At 35.9% G+C, this 17,886-nt stretch overlaps 1 protein-coding gene across 6 annotated transcripts in view; it reads left to right on the forward strand.

Annotated features, from left to right (window-relative positions):
- Positions 1-17,886, forward strand: part of LOC122799766 (protocadherin beta-15-like) — an 886,413-nt gene that overhangs the window by 243,481 nt on the left and 625,046 nt on the right. Inside the window, exon 1 of one of the 6 annotated variants that reach the window (XM_044069059.1) lies at positions 5,703-8,173. The exons of the other annotated variants lie outside the window; for them this stretch is intronic. Within the exon in view, the coding sequence (XP_043924994.1) occupies positions 5,801-8,173 (2,373 nt within the window). The 5' untranslated portion in view covers positions 5,703-5,800. Of the gene's footprint in view, positions 1-5,702; positions 8,174-17,886 lie in introns of those variants that run through there. 6 annotated transcript variants of the gene reach the window in all.

Consider the following 17,886-nt stretch of genomic DNA (forward strand, 5'->3'; position numbering starts at 1 on the left):
CATCATTGTGAACAGAATTCAACAATTTTTATCATATTTAATTAATAACGATCAAACTGGTTTCATAAAGAATGGGAATACTTACAATAACACCAAAAGAATATTAACCATAATTGACTATACTAATAATATAAAAGAATAGTTAACATTAGTAAGCTTAAACATTAATAACGCTTTTGACACAGTTAGTTGGGATTATCTTTTATTAGTACTACAAGGGAGTAATTTTCCAATAGGTTTTCAATATATTATCAAAAATCTTTATGAAAAATCATTAGCTTATATAAATATTGGCTCATATGTATCACAGTCATTTCCTATTATGAAGGATACAAAACAAGGTTGTCCCCTGTCACCCCTACTGTTCACTTTAATTATGGAACCTTTGCAAATTACATTAGAGAGAACACAGAAATTAAAGGAATTCAATTTGGACATAATTTAAACTTGAAATTACTATTATTTGCAAATTATATTTTATTAATGTTAAAAGATAATGCTAATTCACTTAATACTCTTTTTAAAACTATTAAAAATGTTCACTCCATATCGGTTTAAAATTTAGTGAAGATAAGACAAAAATCTTATGCACCAATTCTAATATTACTAACATCTCAGAAGAATTTTCTAAATACTTAGTTAAAGATGGCAAAATAAAATATCTTGGAATAAAATTAACTAAGAACATTAAAGACATAATCAGTATAAATTATAATGAAAGTCTTGAAGAAATTAAAAATCTTATAAAATGAAATAAATGTCTATTTACAATGGAGGAGAGAGTCTTGAATATAAAAATGATAATATTACTCAAAATATTATATATAATACAGTATTTAGCTTTACCCGTCCCAAAACAATATATAAAATATTTTAATTCACTAATACTCAAATTCCTTTGGCATTCTAATAGACCTAGACCAGCACTTAAACACCATCAATGTAGCTGGTACAATGGTGGGAAATGTCTGCCTGATATAGAATTATGTTCTATATCAGCCATCATCAAAATAATTATCTTATGGACAAATAAAAACTATTCTGCTAAATGGAAAGATCTACAGGAAAATATAATCTTGAAGAATGATCAATTAAATTTTAATTGCTACAACAAAATTTACAATAATAGCTTTCTCTGGTTATTAAAATACCATATTCTTGCATATCAAAAAATACTAATAAATTCAACATATATCACAATGACAATCTCCCAACTTTAAAAATCTTGTTTATAGGATACCTGAATATGCAGCATGGATATTCTTAATCTTCCCAATAGCATATATGCAAAATAATGTTATTACATTTAATACATTTTCAATGAATAAACTCAAATAAAAACAATTAATATTCTGGTTTCAATTTATGGACAAAGAAAAAATAACTCCCTAGATTTTATTATAAATAAATTTAATTTAGACAATGAAGTGTGGCTTGATATACAAAGTTGTAGATATGCTATGGAAATGAAATGAGACTACCTTTAATGCAAACAGTTAAGAAGGAGGTTCTTAAATTAATGGAATATTTGATACTATCAATACATCAAAATGCTCCAGAGAAAGATTACCTTTCTAAAAAGGATAAAATAGTTAAAAATAAAATAGAATTTTGCAATGATAAACACTAATATTTTGTGACTATCAATAATTATCACCCAAGTGATCGTGAGAAAAAAAATTATCCTTATATCGTCTATACTAACTTCAACATCATTAAGATGGAAACTATTCTCTTGGAAGTTTCTACATAAAGCATTCATTACACCTCATAAAATGCAGTTGATTTATAAATAAAAACTGGTTGTTGGAGATGTAAATTAGATACTCTGGTGAACTGGCAACATATGTTTTATGACTGTCATATAAATAAACCTTTTTGGAATTATGTCAACTTTTTTTACAGGCTCTGTTCACTGATAATTTCAATCTAAATAAGTCATGCACCAGTACCCACATTTTAAAAAAGCTGATTACTCTCTTCTCTGGACTGTTCTTACAATTGCATGGAAAGCGATAACAAAAAATTGGAAATCTGCTGTCATACCAACTAAGAAAGTATTCTACAATATTACAACCAAAACTTGTCAGATGGAGATTTTAATAATTAAAGGAAAAAACACTAGAATAACTATTACCTTAAATTCATGGATGAAACTTAAAAGAGTATTGAACAAAAGGACACAATCACATATGACACAAATTGTAGTTAAACTTGTGATTTGTTACAAATCTTATATATGTAGACACCCTGTACATAGTTGTTACATTGTTAGCTTTGTTGTTGTTATTTCTATTTAAAATGAATGTGATGTAATGTTTACTAAATTTAGTAATAAAAAAGAGAGCAAAGAGCTGTGCTTCTTGTAATGTGAGATTCAGAAATTGGATGAAGAGGAGCAGATGATAGATGATACAATTTATCTAACTATCTAGAGACAGAGAGTGGATCTATGGATCATACTTGTCCTGTTACTGAGTGAAGCCACAAAAGACCACAAACTGAAGAGTGTTAAGAAGTAGATTATAAGTGCTGTGAACAATTGTGGAGAGGACCGGAAGACTCTTCAATGAATGTGTGATACAGGAAATGCTTTTGTAAAAAAATAAAAATGGCTAATGTATCTGCTCACTCCTAATTTAAATGAGGTCAAATAATAAATGGAGAGTCAAGAGTAGCTATGGCATGTATGCATTTATTTATTTGTCTGTTTTGTTGCATTTCTTTATTGCAAATGTGCAAGGATTTAAACAGAAAATTAAATATAGACTTCCTGACTAATAAAGGTTCATTAATATAAAGCTGAACTATTTGAGCATAACATGTATACCAAAAGAGCAGATGATTACAGAGCAAACAATGAATTAATTAACACAGATATCAACTACTAATCTGTTTAATATCTATTGGAAGAGAACATGTTGCAAAAGAGTCTATGCTCCATCAGAAAATATTAGGATATCTGCTACTTACTGAAATGCCAATCTACATATTAATTATTTAAAGCAGTTGACTAAGTAGATATTTTTCAGCTACAGAAATGTGCATAACCATCTTGCTAATTACACTAACTTAATGTAAGTTTAACAGGTAGTAGTAGCATTTATGCAGCTCCTTCATCTGAAGAGATTTGTTTTGCACATTTATAGACTGCTGTCATCTGATGTACACCTAAATTAGTGAGAAATGTGTATTACATCTTTGTGGCATGAGTCACCATATGTATTTGAAGACCTATGACTACTGATTGAATAGCTAACAGATGATCTGAGCTCATGCTATGATTTGTACCATATGTGTACACTGGATAGAGCAAGGTATTTGGTATCATAAAGCAACAATTGAACAAATATTCACTGCACTAAGGAGATATGTGGCTCATCTCCATACAATGTAGGCTATAAAGAGCTTTACAATGATGGGTCTATGGTGACCTCATACCTCTCAAATGGCCAATTTTTGCCTCATATGTTTGGTCTCTTTTCTCATAAAATTTGTGGTTTGGGTGTAAATCATTGAGGATTGATGTCACTAAATGATGACAGATATTTGAGTTTCAGACTTCATACCCTTCAGAAAATGCATGTTAATATACATTTTATTATTCTATAAACTTTCTAAGCTTATAAGAGCAATATTTAAAATATGTGCCCATTTTTGACCCCCCCCCCCCCACACACACACACAATTATTTCAGGCCTTGTCCAGATTTCTTGTGCTAAGAGGTTGAGAGGCATGGATGAGAGCCAGCAGCAAACTTAGGTATCCTATCATATGCTCGTTCAAGTTGCGCAAAAATAATTAGAGGACATTACTGCTAGGAGCGAGTACAAATATGCCGTGAGTGGTCTAGATGAAGGCATTAGGAATGAGGTAGTCCTGTAATGACGGCCCTGTGTTTGACGACGTTTAGAGATTTTAGAAATTACCTGCTTTTATCAAACGTCAGTAATAATATACTCTCGCTATTGTGTTTTACTAATGAAAGCAAACAAACTAAAAGGGCAGTTTCTAGAGTAGATCAGTTAACCTTGAAATTATATCAGTGTTAGCCAGATTGAAATCCTGACCCTAGTGGTGGTCCAAGGCTACTTTAATGGAAATCACAACAGTTGGCGGGCATTAAGAAAGCATAAATAACTCTCAAGTTATGTTATTGTATACATAAACCAACTTATAGTCCTCTTTCTTTATTTTTACGCTGTGGTTGTAATATTTAAATTCTTCTAAAGTGCTTCATGGAGTTCTTTTGCCTAACTTGCCCCTGAAAACTGAAGTGGTGTACCATTTTTGTTTGAGAAGATAATTGCTCCATTGTTTTACTGCTGTTGTCACTAGTCCACTTGTATATTATAGGTTCATAGGTTGGTACCAGGCTATCGGCTGTAAGGCCCGTGCAAGCCTAGCCATAACAATTCCCTGGAATTTTTTTCCCACAATATTTACTTCTCTGGGCCCCTGTATACAGCTCAACTTAATTTATTTGATATTTTCGATTGTTGTTAGAGGTCTTGTTATGATTTACATCTCAAGTATAATCACTCAGTTGATTGTTTACTATAGAAAATGTCCAAGAAAACGTTGCTACCATTGGGTCTGTTGTTTCAACTTTTGTGGTTTTGCAGCATTGGCTGACCTCGGCATTTCACAAAAGACCCCTTGTAATTTCAACTCTTCATACCGAAGCAGATTGTTGTAAAGAATTGCCACCGGAAACTTGATCTAAAAAAACGTACAACAGTTTGGGATGCCGCTAGCTATGGAAGAACATCCTTGATGTTGCCTTCTATTTTTGTCCTGTCACTCCTTTATTTTTTGATTTTCTGGTAAACCTCTGAGGATTACATTGCCATAATACCAGGCGTCAGAGTGTCCTTATTGTTTTGAAAAAGCATGCTGGTGGTGTACTCCGTTTTAACTGAATTGGAGTATTACCGTCCATCCATCCTCAACCCCTTTTCCCATTTCGCACATGGGGTCGGGGTGTCCCTTCCGCAGTGACAATCATCTCGAGCCAAGGTTTACACCACCAGGTGGTTAGCCCTGCCGCGGTAGTTCATTCACACCATTCACTCGCGCACACACTGTCACTTATGGCCACACCATTCAGTCGCGCACACACTGTCACCTATGGCCAGTTTAGAGTGTCCAATCAGCCTACTGCTTGGGGGCTTTGTCCCCATTACTTGTGGCTTTGTTCAGCAGTATTGATCAGTTAAGATACGAGGTACATGTCCTCCTATCGATTTAATAAACTAGTAAAAGAAACTTCTTCTATTTGGGAGCTATTTTTACTTTTCCCATCTTTGCTGGAAGCTTTTCTTATGGAATACCTGGATAGTTTTTTTTTGTATTTGATTCCATAGGATGTAGTATAGAACCACAGCATCTTCATGAAGCACAATATGAAGAATGTGGATTTGTGACTTGTTGGCTAGTTTGGTTTAGTGTGCTTTCCTTTGCGTTTAGTGCAGCCATTATTCTTCTAAAATTAAGCTATTTAGCTGTGCGTGTCCGAAGGCAATTTTATTAGTAGCCTTCTCTTTTAAAGAGTAGTGGACTTAAATGCGCTTTATTTTTAATTCCACATTTAAAACACTTCGTGTCGCTGTTTGCCTATATATACGTTTACTGAACAACTCGCGTAGGTTTTTGTTGAAATAGACGAATATTCAAAGGCAATATCTGCATTTGATAAAGGCAGCTCTGAGGACCACATCTCATTTCAGTGTTATAGTTACTGATAAATGAGTGGACATTATCACTTCCTGCTGAACTACACAGAGCGGATTATTGTATAATGGGCTTCCTGACTTTATCCACATGTGTGGTTGCAAACATCCAAGCTGGTTATTTGCTTCTGGTTCTGTTATTTTGTAACAAAGCGGATTCCACGCTGCGCTACTCTGTTAGAGAAGAACTGGCCAAAGGTTACGTGGTCTCCAATATCGCAAATGACCTGGGACTGGAGCTCAAAATACTGACCGATGGTGGAGCGCATATAGTAAGTGAAGGCACTAAGCAGTACTTTCAAATAAATAAAAATACAGGAATGTTGTTAATAAATGAACGGATAGACAGAGAGCAAATCTGTGGAGAGATACCTAACTGCATACTATACTTCCAGCTTGTAGTTGAAAGTCCATTTCAGCTGTTTCGTGCAGAAGTGGAAATTTTAGACGTGAATGATAATGCTCCATGTTTTCCTCAAAAGGAAATTGTTATCACCATACCGGAGCAAACACCCCCGGGGACTAAGTTCTCGATAGAAAGAGCACAGGATTTGGACGTGGGTACCAATACTGTCCAAAACTATCTGATTACTGTGAATGAACATTTTCGTTTGGATGTTCTGGATGGAACTGATCAAAGGAAACGGCCAGAAATCGTACTTGTAAAACAGTTAGATTATGAAAAGACGCGTAAATTGTTTTTGCAAGTGTCTGGAGTTGATGGCGGTGAGCCACAAAGAACTGGAACAGCTGTTGTCCAAATAATTGTTCTAGACAACAACGATAATCCGCCAGTTTTTAACCAATCTATTTACAAAGTGAATCTTTTTGAACAAGATGCCAAAGATTATGTGGCACTTAAGGTAACCGCTACAGACCTAGATGACGGACCAAATGGTGACATTACTTATGCTTTCTCTCATTTTTCAGATGCAATGGGCCGTATTTTTAAATTAAATAACAAAACTGGGGAAATAACTGTAGCTGAACCGCTGGATTTTGAGGACACACACATTTATGAGATAGAAGTACAAGCTAGAGATGGTGGTGGCATGACATCATTTTGTAAAGTCGTTATTGAAATTGTTGATGTAAATGACAATCCACCAGAGATATTCCTATCGTCAGTTAGACATTCCATACCAGAGAACTGTTTGCCCCAAACGGTTGTAGCTGTCTTAAATGTCAGAGATAGAGATGGGGGCGGTAAGGGGGACATCCGCTGCTCCATCAGTAGCCATCAGCCTTTTAGATTAACGTCTTCTTTTAAGAACGTTTACCGTTTAGTCACAGACGGCCAATTTGATCGTGAGAAAAGGTCAGAGTACAACATTACAGTTACTGCATTTGATGATGGGACTCCACCATTGTCTTCTACAGCAGTTATACGTTTACATATTTCTGACATCAATGATAACCCGCCAGTTTTCAATAAAGCATCGTACATCATGCAAATAATAGAGAATAACAACCCAGGTGAGCTTATTGGATCTGTTATGGCAACTGATATGGATACTTCTGAAAACGCTCAGGTATTTTATTCTGTTATTGAAGACATGGTTAATGATTGCCCATTATCTCATTTTATCACAATTAATTCGAACAGCGGCAATATATTTGCAGTGAGACCTTTCGATTTTGAGCAGTTGAAAGAATTGACATTTCTTGTTCAAGCTCGGGATTCTGGTGCTCCAACATTAACCAGTAATGCCACTATAAAGTTATATATTATAGATCAGAACGATAACACCCCTACTCTGCTACACCCCTCCCCAAATGACGGTTCCTTTTCAGCAGAGATTGTCCCTAGGAATGCAGAAGCTGGATATGTTGTTAGCAAAGTCATTGCTGTTGATGCAGACTCTGGACAAAACGCCTGGCTCTCCTTTCACCTTCTAAAGTCTTCAGATCCAAGTCTTTTTTCAGTGGGGGTTCACACAGGAGAAATAGCAACAGTTCGAGGAATTACAGAAAAAGACAATAACCGGCATACATTGATTGTAATTGTCAAAGACAATGGGCAGCCCTCGCTTTCTACAACAGCAACAGTTAAAGTAGTGATAGCAGAAAACTTGTCTGGAAACCATTTAGAAATTGTGGAGGAGGAAAAAGCAGATGAATACGACTCACATTTAACCATTTATTTAATAATTTCATTAGCCGCTATTACTTCGTTGTTCTTGGCCTCTGTAATAATGGTAGTGATATGCAAAGCCTGCAGAATCAAACCATCAAAACATCCCAGTGCCTTAGATCAGAATATGAGTAGCTCAAACATTGTGAGTTTCAGAACAAGCTATTTGGATTCACTTGCTAGAGGAACTTTACATCAGGGTTATCTGCAGGAAGTTCGGTCCCAGGATCCAGCTAAGGCAAGCTCTTGTACTGGAAAGGAACAAATCGACCATGCCCTGCTCATTGATTTTAATAATAAGAACGAGGTAGGAACATTTTAAGCTGTGTTTAGCAATTTGATAAATGCATTCATGATGCAAGAAGTTCCACTTAAAATTGGATTAAAATAATACCGCCACTGGTACCTCTCAACCCCATAACTCAATAATTCTGGACAAAGCCAAGAATAATATTGGGTTGAGAGGTAGGGGAGGGCAAACGCCCGAAATCGGGGGCAAAATTTAAATGTTGCGCTTATAATCTTAGAAAGTTGCTAGAATAACAGGTTTTGCACTAGCATGCATTTTCTTAAGGATACCAGGTCTAAAACGTAAATGTCTTGTCATTATTTAGGAACTTCATTCCTCAATGATTTGCCAGAAAGCAGCTAATTGTATGAGGAACAGACTAAAATAAGACAAAGTCTATACATTCTGTGAAATTCTGCACATAGTGCCACTGTATGGAAAGATAATTACTTAGTTCTCAACTATTAGCTCAAGAATGTTTGGACACAAAACACGAAATAAAGAAATTAAAATGCCTACATTTGGGGACACTTTTAAAACGTTGGAATTGACATAGAAAGCTACAGAATTCTATAATTCTGGTTTCTGACATTATTTAGTGACTGCATTATTTTATTATATATTATTACAGTAAGTTTGTTAACTGGAGTAGTCATTAGGCCTGATCAAGTCTGATCAATTTCAGCCACAGCTTCGGATTTCACACTGCACACAGAAAAGCAGTTTGTCTGAAAACAGTAGATAACAGAGAGATTGTTATGAAGTATATAATGCAACAGAAGGTTGATTATACATATTGCCAAAGTTTAATTTGGGTATACACACATTGTCTATGTACATGTTGTAAAACAATGCAGATTACCATTCATAGTTGTAAAATACTTTACAGTATGTTAGTGTTAACTATTGCTAAAGCTTGGACTCCATTATAAATTGAGTAAGTTAGTATTATTTTTATTAGTAGTACACATGCAATTAGTAGCATTGTCACCTCCCAGTAAGACGATGTCCCATTCGATTCTCAGCTAGAGGGTCTTCTGTGGAGACATGCGTGAATGGGCGTACTTTTGTTGAAGGTTGTGCATTAGGGCCGGCAACTCAGCACGTAAAAATCAACTGCCAATCATTAGCGGACCGGAGTTCTGCTGTGGCGACCCCTAACCGGGAAAAGCTGAAAGACACAACAACAACAACATTCTGATCTTACAGATGGTTAGAGATCTGTCAAACAATTATATACATCATGCATACATACATATACATCGTCCTATTAGCCTGAAGAGTCTGATATACAAAGCTATGGAATACATCATCATGGACCTAATAAACAAAGATATAGGGAATCTCCAAACTCTGGATCCCACACGGTTTGGTTTTGTGAAGGGTAGATCATGCCTGCTCAACTTGGTCAACTTCTTTGAGTCAGTCCCCAGAGCTGTGGATGAAGGCAAGGTGGTTTAAACAGCCTACCTTGATCTGGCCAAGGCTTTTGATACCATTCCACAATCAGGAATAACAGGAAAAACTCATTAAGCTTGGCATCAACCCCTGTATCACTAGGTGGGTTGCAAACTGGCTCACAGATAGAACCCATAGTGTGAAAGTAGCTGACTCCAAGTCAGATTGCTGATTAGTCACAAGTGGAGTCCCACAGGGTTCGGACCTGGGTCCTCTCCTGTTTGGTATCTACTTCTCTGACGTCCAGGCCAACACAAAGGGACTCTGGCTGACAAAGTTCACAGACAATTGCAAGTTGGGAGCTATTATTAACTCCCCAAGTGATGTTGACATCCTACAGAATGGCCTCACTGTGACCAATGATTGGTGTCAGAACCATGGCCTTAAGCTCAATGCCAAAAAATGTGTCGTCATCCTCTTTGGGAAAAACCCAGTTCCTATGAATTACCACATTGATGGTAGTCCACTGAACACAGAAGACATTGTAAGAGATCTGGGAACACAGGTTGATAGTAACCTCTGTTTTGATCGCCACATTGCCACTGTGGTCAGAAAGTACTTCTATGTGACAAATCTCATTACTAAGGGTTTTGCATCCAGGAAGAAAGAGGCCATTGTCTCCCTCTACTCTTCCCTCATTAGGCCAATCTTCGAGTACAATGCCCCATTTGGCATGTACCTCACTAGACACCTGCAACAACTGGAGAGGCCATGAAAGTACCTCACAAAGAGGATCCTAGGCCTTAAACACTTGTCCTATATGGACAGACTCAAAAAACTCCAACTATTCTCTGTGTCATATCACCTACTTAGACGCGATCTCTGCTTGACTTACAAAGCCATGTCTGACCCAGCTCTGTTAGAAATTCTAATCTAAAGAAATCCCAATCCCTCCACACCAGACACTTCAGAGACCTTAACCTCATTAACACAATTAACAGAACATGCTGGAGGGGCACGTTCATAACCCAGAGACTGCCCATGCTATGGAACAGACTTCCCATATAAGTAGAACAAAGAAACACCAAATAAGTAAGGTACCTCCAAGCAGAATAAAGACAGTCCAAAACAAAGAATGAATGGTACTCCGCGACAATCGAAGCAGACCCAAAGGATAGTAACTTAATAATTCTTTATTTCACAAAATGAAGTAAGCGCTTTTGTGTTTCCATAAGCTAATTATATAACTGAGATAATTAGAAAGAATTGGGGTATGTTACTATTAGATGAACATATAAAGGAAGTAGTAGGCACAGGTCCGAGATTTAGTTACAGGAACACCAAATCATTGAAACGGACTTTGTGTTATGAGAAAAGTAACAAGAAAGAACTCCATTCCACTAGGAAAAGGACTTTTTCCTGTCGCCACTGCAACCAATGTGGTTTTATAGCAAACACTAACAGTTTCTTACATCCTGATACACATTTGAAATATGAGTTCCATCATTATACAGATTGTAGGTCAAGAAATGTGGTTTATTTAGCTACATGCCAAAAATGTAATAGTTTCTATGTAGGAAAGACGAATAGGACTTTGAGAGAGAGAATAAGAGAACATGTCTATGCCATTAGTAGAGAGAATGAGGGTAATGCAACAGCCAGACATATCATTCAGAATGATATGACACATAATTTTAAGTTTTTAGTCTTAGAGTCAAAACATCCCACAGTGAGGCTAGGAGCTATAGGGAACTATACTGAGAAAGAGGAAGGTAAATGGATTATCAGACTACAAGCAGACAGAGGACATGATCTGAATGAGAGGGTTTCTTTGAAACCATTTCTCATGGACCATGCTCTGAAACATTGATTCTTAGATCTTAAATATTGGCTTATACATTGGTTAATGTTTTATTTGTATACATGCATATGTTTTTATGTTATTATTAATATAGTTAGTATTTATTAGATAGGTTTATGAAGAAACCATATATGGTAGGGATATACAAGCATTGGCACTTTAAATTTTAAATAGTAATTTTTACTGAGAGTTTTTATTGGTTGTTTTATATGAGACTCAGTAATTAAATGGAGCATTTACACAATGTATTTGAAAGTCTGATGAAGTGTTTATGGAAACACGAAAGTGCTTACTTCATTTTGTGAAATAAAGAATTATTAAGTTACTATCCTTTGGCTCTGCTTTGATTGTCATGGAGTGCCATTCATTCTTTGTTTTAAACTTCCCATACATGTCAAGCAGAGCACCTTGCTGACCCTCTTCAAGAGAAATCTTGATGAGTGGATGGGAAACAGAAAATTCACCCCGGGGATAACACCAGTGGCTCTACCCAACAGAGGCACTAAGAACTAAGGTCAGGTGGCACTATGCCAGGGTAATCCTATGGCTAAGCTTGTAAAGGCCCCAGGACCATTAGCCTAGTACACACCTATGAACCTATTATTCACACAAATCAGAAGGACATTGGACATCAGAATGAGCTTTGTATTTTGTAGTAATATAATGGCATTAGTTCTGTACACATGTTTTTTTTTAAGTTATGGAAGGTTGTTTAACAGAGGGGCAGGTGTCTCTTTCATTTGGTGTTGCAGTTTTCTTTCTCTGAAACCCTAATCAGAGGGTTAGTTTCTGATTTTGTTGAAAATGTCTCCCACAGTTTAGGACCTTGGAATGAGAAGGCATAGTCAGTTGATGTTAAGTTAGCTGATGTTCTTTGGTTGGCTGTTGCATTATTTGTTTGGAAGCAGAGTTGAAAGGGAATACATTTTACAGATAAAGATTGGAATGTCTTGTTATTTGAGGGTTTTGCAGATGAGGGTAAGTAGGAAGATATTTGTATGTTTGGGTTGCCACTTTGTGGGCTTTAAAAGAGTGCAGCAGTGTTTGTGGGGTGGGGGTGGTGCTTAAAGGAGGATGAAGTGACAGCATATATATTTTTTGAGGCATTAGCCGGGACTTGAAATCCATAGATCAGTTGAAGTTGTAGTATGTATTTTCTTATTACAGTTCTGCCTTTGGGAGTTGGGTAAATAATGCAAAATGGTTGTGACAGGTATACTGACATGATTTTATGTTTGGTTTTAAACTGTCATTGTGAACTGATACAACTAATGAGGGATCAGTAGGTCCATGTGAAAGATGACTCATATTCAACATTTTGGTTGTTGCAGAAGGGGAATAAAAAGGGTTGATACGTTTTTTTAAAGCCCTAACTGTATGCAAAAAATGGCACTTACATTTTTTTGGTGTTTAGAATAACCTTGACTGTTACATAGCCATTTAAAAAGGATATTAAGATCTATATGGAGACTGTATAAATTGTTTTGTAGGAGGAGAAGAGTCATTGAAAACTAGATCACTAATGTATAGAATAAGGTGGAATAATTTATGATCTGATGACAGGAGGTTAATGAATAAATTTAAAATAATGGGGGCATGAACTGATCCTTGGGATGGAGATATTTTCAGGGGAAGAAAGAATCCTATTAGAACAAACAGTAAATATTCATTAAGGTAGGTATTTTGTGAACCAGACTGTGATAATAATAGAGGATAGAACACCAACAGGTGGTCATTGTTTGAATTACTAAAGATGATGCCTGTAATGGAGAAAGTATGGTTACCTCGTAAGTCTTGGAATTCATGCTGGTGTATAGTAAGAATATTGTACTAATGAAGTCAATTAGTGGTTTATGTTTACATTGCTTTTTCAAGCACTTTCCAGGTCAGCACAGCAGTGAAATTGGCTTGTAGTTGGCTGTATTGGCTTATTTACTTCACCTAGTAATTGGTATTGAACATCCTCTTTCCACTGCTAATCAGAAGTGTGCTGTTTGTGAGATAGGAGAAGAGGTGGCATATTTGATGATTAACATCATTAGTGCATAGTTTTAAAATCATGGGTAAATGCCATGGCTGAATATAGGCTCCTTGCTGGAAAATGAATTGATTAATTTGCTACTTTCCTTAGGTGAAATAGTAGAAGATGTGGCCCATACAGAGACAGAAAAGAAGTGGAGCTGTTAGCAGTGTGATTTTGACAAAGAAGTGGAAAACCTGTGTAAAATAAGATTGAAAGGTGTTTTTTTTGTTAGCTCTTCCCATTAACTTGTTGAGTTCTCACCACAATTTTTAGGGGTTGTTTAATGATGGTGGAATATATTTTGTATTACTGTAGTTTTGGCTTATTTTTATTGGGTGATATATGTGGCAAGGTTGGGAAAGAATTCTGTTTCATACCACCCATGAAGAGTCTCTTTGCTTGAGAGGAGAGTGGAGTTCTGCTATTATCCCTTCCAATTACAATGTATTTGTTTTCTGGATGTAATCTATTACTTGAATCTGTGTTTTTTTAAGTTTAGTAGTTGTGTAGATAATAAGGTAGTTGCTATGTTTACACATAAGGTTTGGCAAGAACAGTATAAAGCCTTTTGAGTACATAGTATTCTCTGAGTTATTAGTGTAAATCAAACAAAATAACCAAGAGTCCAACAGGAACAACAGAGGAACCATTGGCCACAGCGACTGAATTCCAAGCTTTTATTGTCAACTAATAACAATCTTTGCCAACAGGTTTAGCGCTTTCATCCAAACACTATTAGTACTTCCTCAGAACAACATAATGCTAACATCCCAACCATTAAATACCCATGCTCTTCTACTTAATCTTAATTAAACATTAATTAGTGACATCACTATAAAACCATTTAAAGACACAGTAAAAATACAATACAAAATTACAATACAAAATTATATACATTAAAATGTGTACCACAAGCCCTTTAAATAACTTGGGTATCTACCCTAAAATGTATTTAAATTTCAACAAAGCAGAAATACTCACATTGTCATTTATTCCTGGGAAATTTGTTGCATCCAGATGCAATTCCCACTTTAATTCACAAATGTCAAGATGCACGTCTAAAACCCTGCCTTGCACATCCTTAACCAATTGTTGCAAAACAAAAAAAACTAAAAACATGTCCCTGATGTGCAGAAATGTGTCTAGCCAAGGCATTGGTAGGTTTCCCTTTTCTAATATTTAATAAGTGCTCGTACACCCTATCTTTGAAATGCCTACTAGTCTTTCCTACATAGAATGCCAGGCAGTGCTCACATTTAGCCATATAGTCCACATTTTGACTTAATTAAAATGTCCATAAAATTGCACCCTAATTCCATTGATACATAACCTACTTCCAGTTTCCATTATGTATTTACATATTGCACATCATCCGCATTTAAAATTGCCTATTGTTCTATTGGTGCCACAAGGTTCCATCTGGCTACTCATCTCCAAAATGTCTTTAAAGGATCTATCCTTCCTAATGACAAATTTTGGGGTTTTCCCAATTTGTGTTCAACATCCCTATCCAACTGCAACAGCCCCCAGTTTTTTTGAATGACCTGGGTAACCCATTCAACATCCCGATTAAATGTATTAATGGACATCAAACTGCTTTCCTTCTCCTTTCCATCATTATTCAGTCCCATATACCCTTGCACATTCCTATTCATTATTGTTGTTGCAGTTCCTGTTAAAATGGGTCTATAAAAATCTTCACTCCTTTTTGTAATGATTTCTTCTTTATCCAAAGCACACAAGGGTTTAGGGTAACCTTTCTTCATAAATAAACCTAGTATATAGTCGGTTTCACCAAGAAACTCCAACTCATCACTGACCATCCTGGCTGCCCTTACCAACTGCCCTTTTACTATAGACTTTTTTGGTGGTAAGGGTGCCAGCTATGGTATTCCAAATAAGAATTTGAGAAGGTAGCATTTCTATGCATCCCTGACACCAAACACTTATTCATTCCGTTTATCCTTAACTTCAAATCTAAGTAGGATATCATCTCATGGCTTTATTCATAGGTGAATTTAAAAAATACCACCATCTGGTTGATGTATATAAGAACTTTTCCCAGCACATACTTTGGCCCTTCCCATCCAGGAATCTCGTGTAATGCTTAATGTGGGACATAAATATACTAGGGAATATATATTCCTGTTTCCAGTATGACATAACGTAGTGGGCATATACGGGGGCACATGCAACCCCCATAGCCACACCGGTTAGCTGTTTATAGAACTGTCCCTCAAAATGCAAACAAATGTTGTTCAACACAACCTTCATTAACATAGTAAACACATTAATTTGGTCTTGGTCAAATAACTGGGTTTTATTTAACTGCTGTTCCAACCATTCTAACCTAACTACATGGGGTATCACAGAAAATAAATTACATATGTCCACAATAACCAAAATTGTGTCTTCAGTAATAATTGTATCTCAACTTTTCTAAAAAGTGCCATGAATCTTTGGTAATATAGGAAAACACGCCCAGCCCTTTTTGTAAATGATAATCAAGATATTTGCTAATAAAACAAGTCTTGGCATGTTTCCCATCCACTATAGGCCAAAACTTCAAATTTTCTAATCCCCTGTGTATTTTCGGTATTCCAAATATATTGGAACCAATGGGATATTCATTTTTCAAATATCTGTGTTTACTTTCATTAATCTGCCCCTGATATAACATGTCATCCAACAACAAGTCCAATTTTTTGTATGCTATGTGAATCTCATTAATGTTACTTTTACTGTAAGTATCATCCATCAAAAGCACTACCATATTGTCAAAGTAATCATTTTTATCCATTATCACTGCCCCATTTCCGTTATCGGGTTTCATTATACGTATATCCCTATCTTGGGCAATTTCAGCTAACACACTTCTCTCTTCCATGGATAAATTGCTTTTGCAGTACCTCTGTTTGCTCTTAAATCCTTCCCTGATATTGATTTCACATGCTCTTTCATAGACAGCTACTATATTATTGGCAGGGGGGGTTAAAACTACTAGGCATTTTTAAACCTGGCTCATATGTTTCCATGGTTCCACTTTTAAACCACAGTTTTAAATTCATCTTCCGTGTAAACAACCTTAAGTCAATTAAGGTGTCAGACAAAACCTCACGTCTACCTGGCACAAAGGTGAAGCCTTTAGATAACAAATCTGCATGCATGACACCCAAAGCCCTTTTAGAGTAATTATATAACTTATAATCACCCAGAGTGTTAGTTATAATACCAGGGTTACTCCTACTGTCTTTGTATTCCATGTTTAATAAAGCATCAAACAAACCATCAAATTCAACTTGTGCATTTTCATTACAGACATAATTACTATCCACTTGTTCATTACTGCATACAACATGTCCATTATTAACACACACAACGTGCAGGTTGATTTTGTGTAGCAATTCTACTACCTCACTACTGGATTCCAGACCTTCCATTTCCCAGGTTACATAACCGACTTCACACCAAACAAGATAACCAAGAGTCCAACAGTAACAACAGAAGAACCACTGGCCACAGTGACTGAATTCCAAGCTTTTATTGTCAACCAACAACAATCTTTGCCAACGGGTTTAGCGCTTTCATCCAAACACTATTAGGACTTCCTCAGAATAACATAATGCTAAAAATCTCAGCCATTAAATACCCATGCCCTTCTACTTAAAAATCTAAATTACACATTAATTAGTGACATCACTATAAAACCATTTAAAGACACAGTAAAAATACAATACAGAATTACAATACACAATTATATACATTAAAATGTGTACCACAAGCCCTTTAAATAACTTGGGTATCTACCCTAAAATGTATTTAAATTTTAACAAAACAGAAATACTCACATTATCATTTATTCCTGGGAAATTAGTTGCTTTCAGATGCAATTGCCACTTTAATTCACAGATGTCAAGATGCACGTCTAAAACCCTGCCTTGCACATCCTTAACCAATTGTTGCAAAACAAAAAAACTAAAAACATGTCCCTGATGTGCAGAAATGTGTCTAGATATTAGAAAAGGGAAACCTACCAATGCCTTGACATGGCAATTATGAATGCTATCAATATTTCAATATCTTTAGGAATATCATAAAATGGTATGAGGTTTGGGTTACTGTGAGGTGCCATCATAAAATGCCATGGAAGACTCAGTGCGAAGGTAAACAAAGATACTAGTGATACTCAGCATCCAACTGATGCAGTTTGACAGATACTCTTTGCAAATAAAATTTAAGCAACATTTCCATATTTCTGTAAAGTATTCAAACTAAAGGAATCTTGCAGGCATCACCAGAACAGTGATAACTAGATGAACAACTTTACTGCCCATACTGTTTGTATAGCGGAGAAGGTTACTGAAACATAACAATTTGGAATTGTCATTTTGCAGCTCTGCAGCAAAAACATGACATTTCTGTCTTCAGAGTGAATCATAAAATCGAGAT

The sequence above is a fragment of the Protopterus annectens genome, chromosome 4.part0 (assembly GCF_019279795.1).
Source record: "Protopterus annectens isolate FY-2018-M chromosome 4.part0, PAN1.0, whole genome shotgun sequence".
Taxonomy (NCBI): Eukaryota; Metazoa; Chordata; order Ceratodontiformes; family Protopteridae; genus Protopterus; species Protopterus annectens.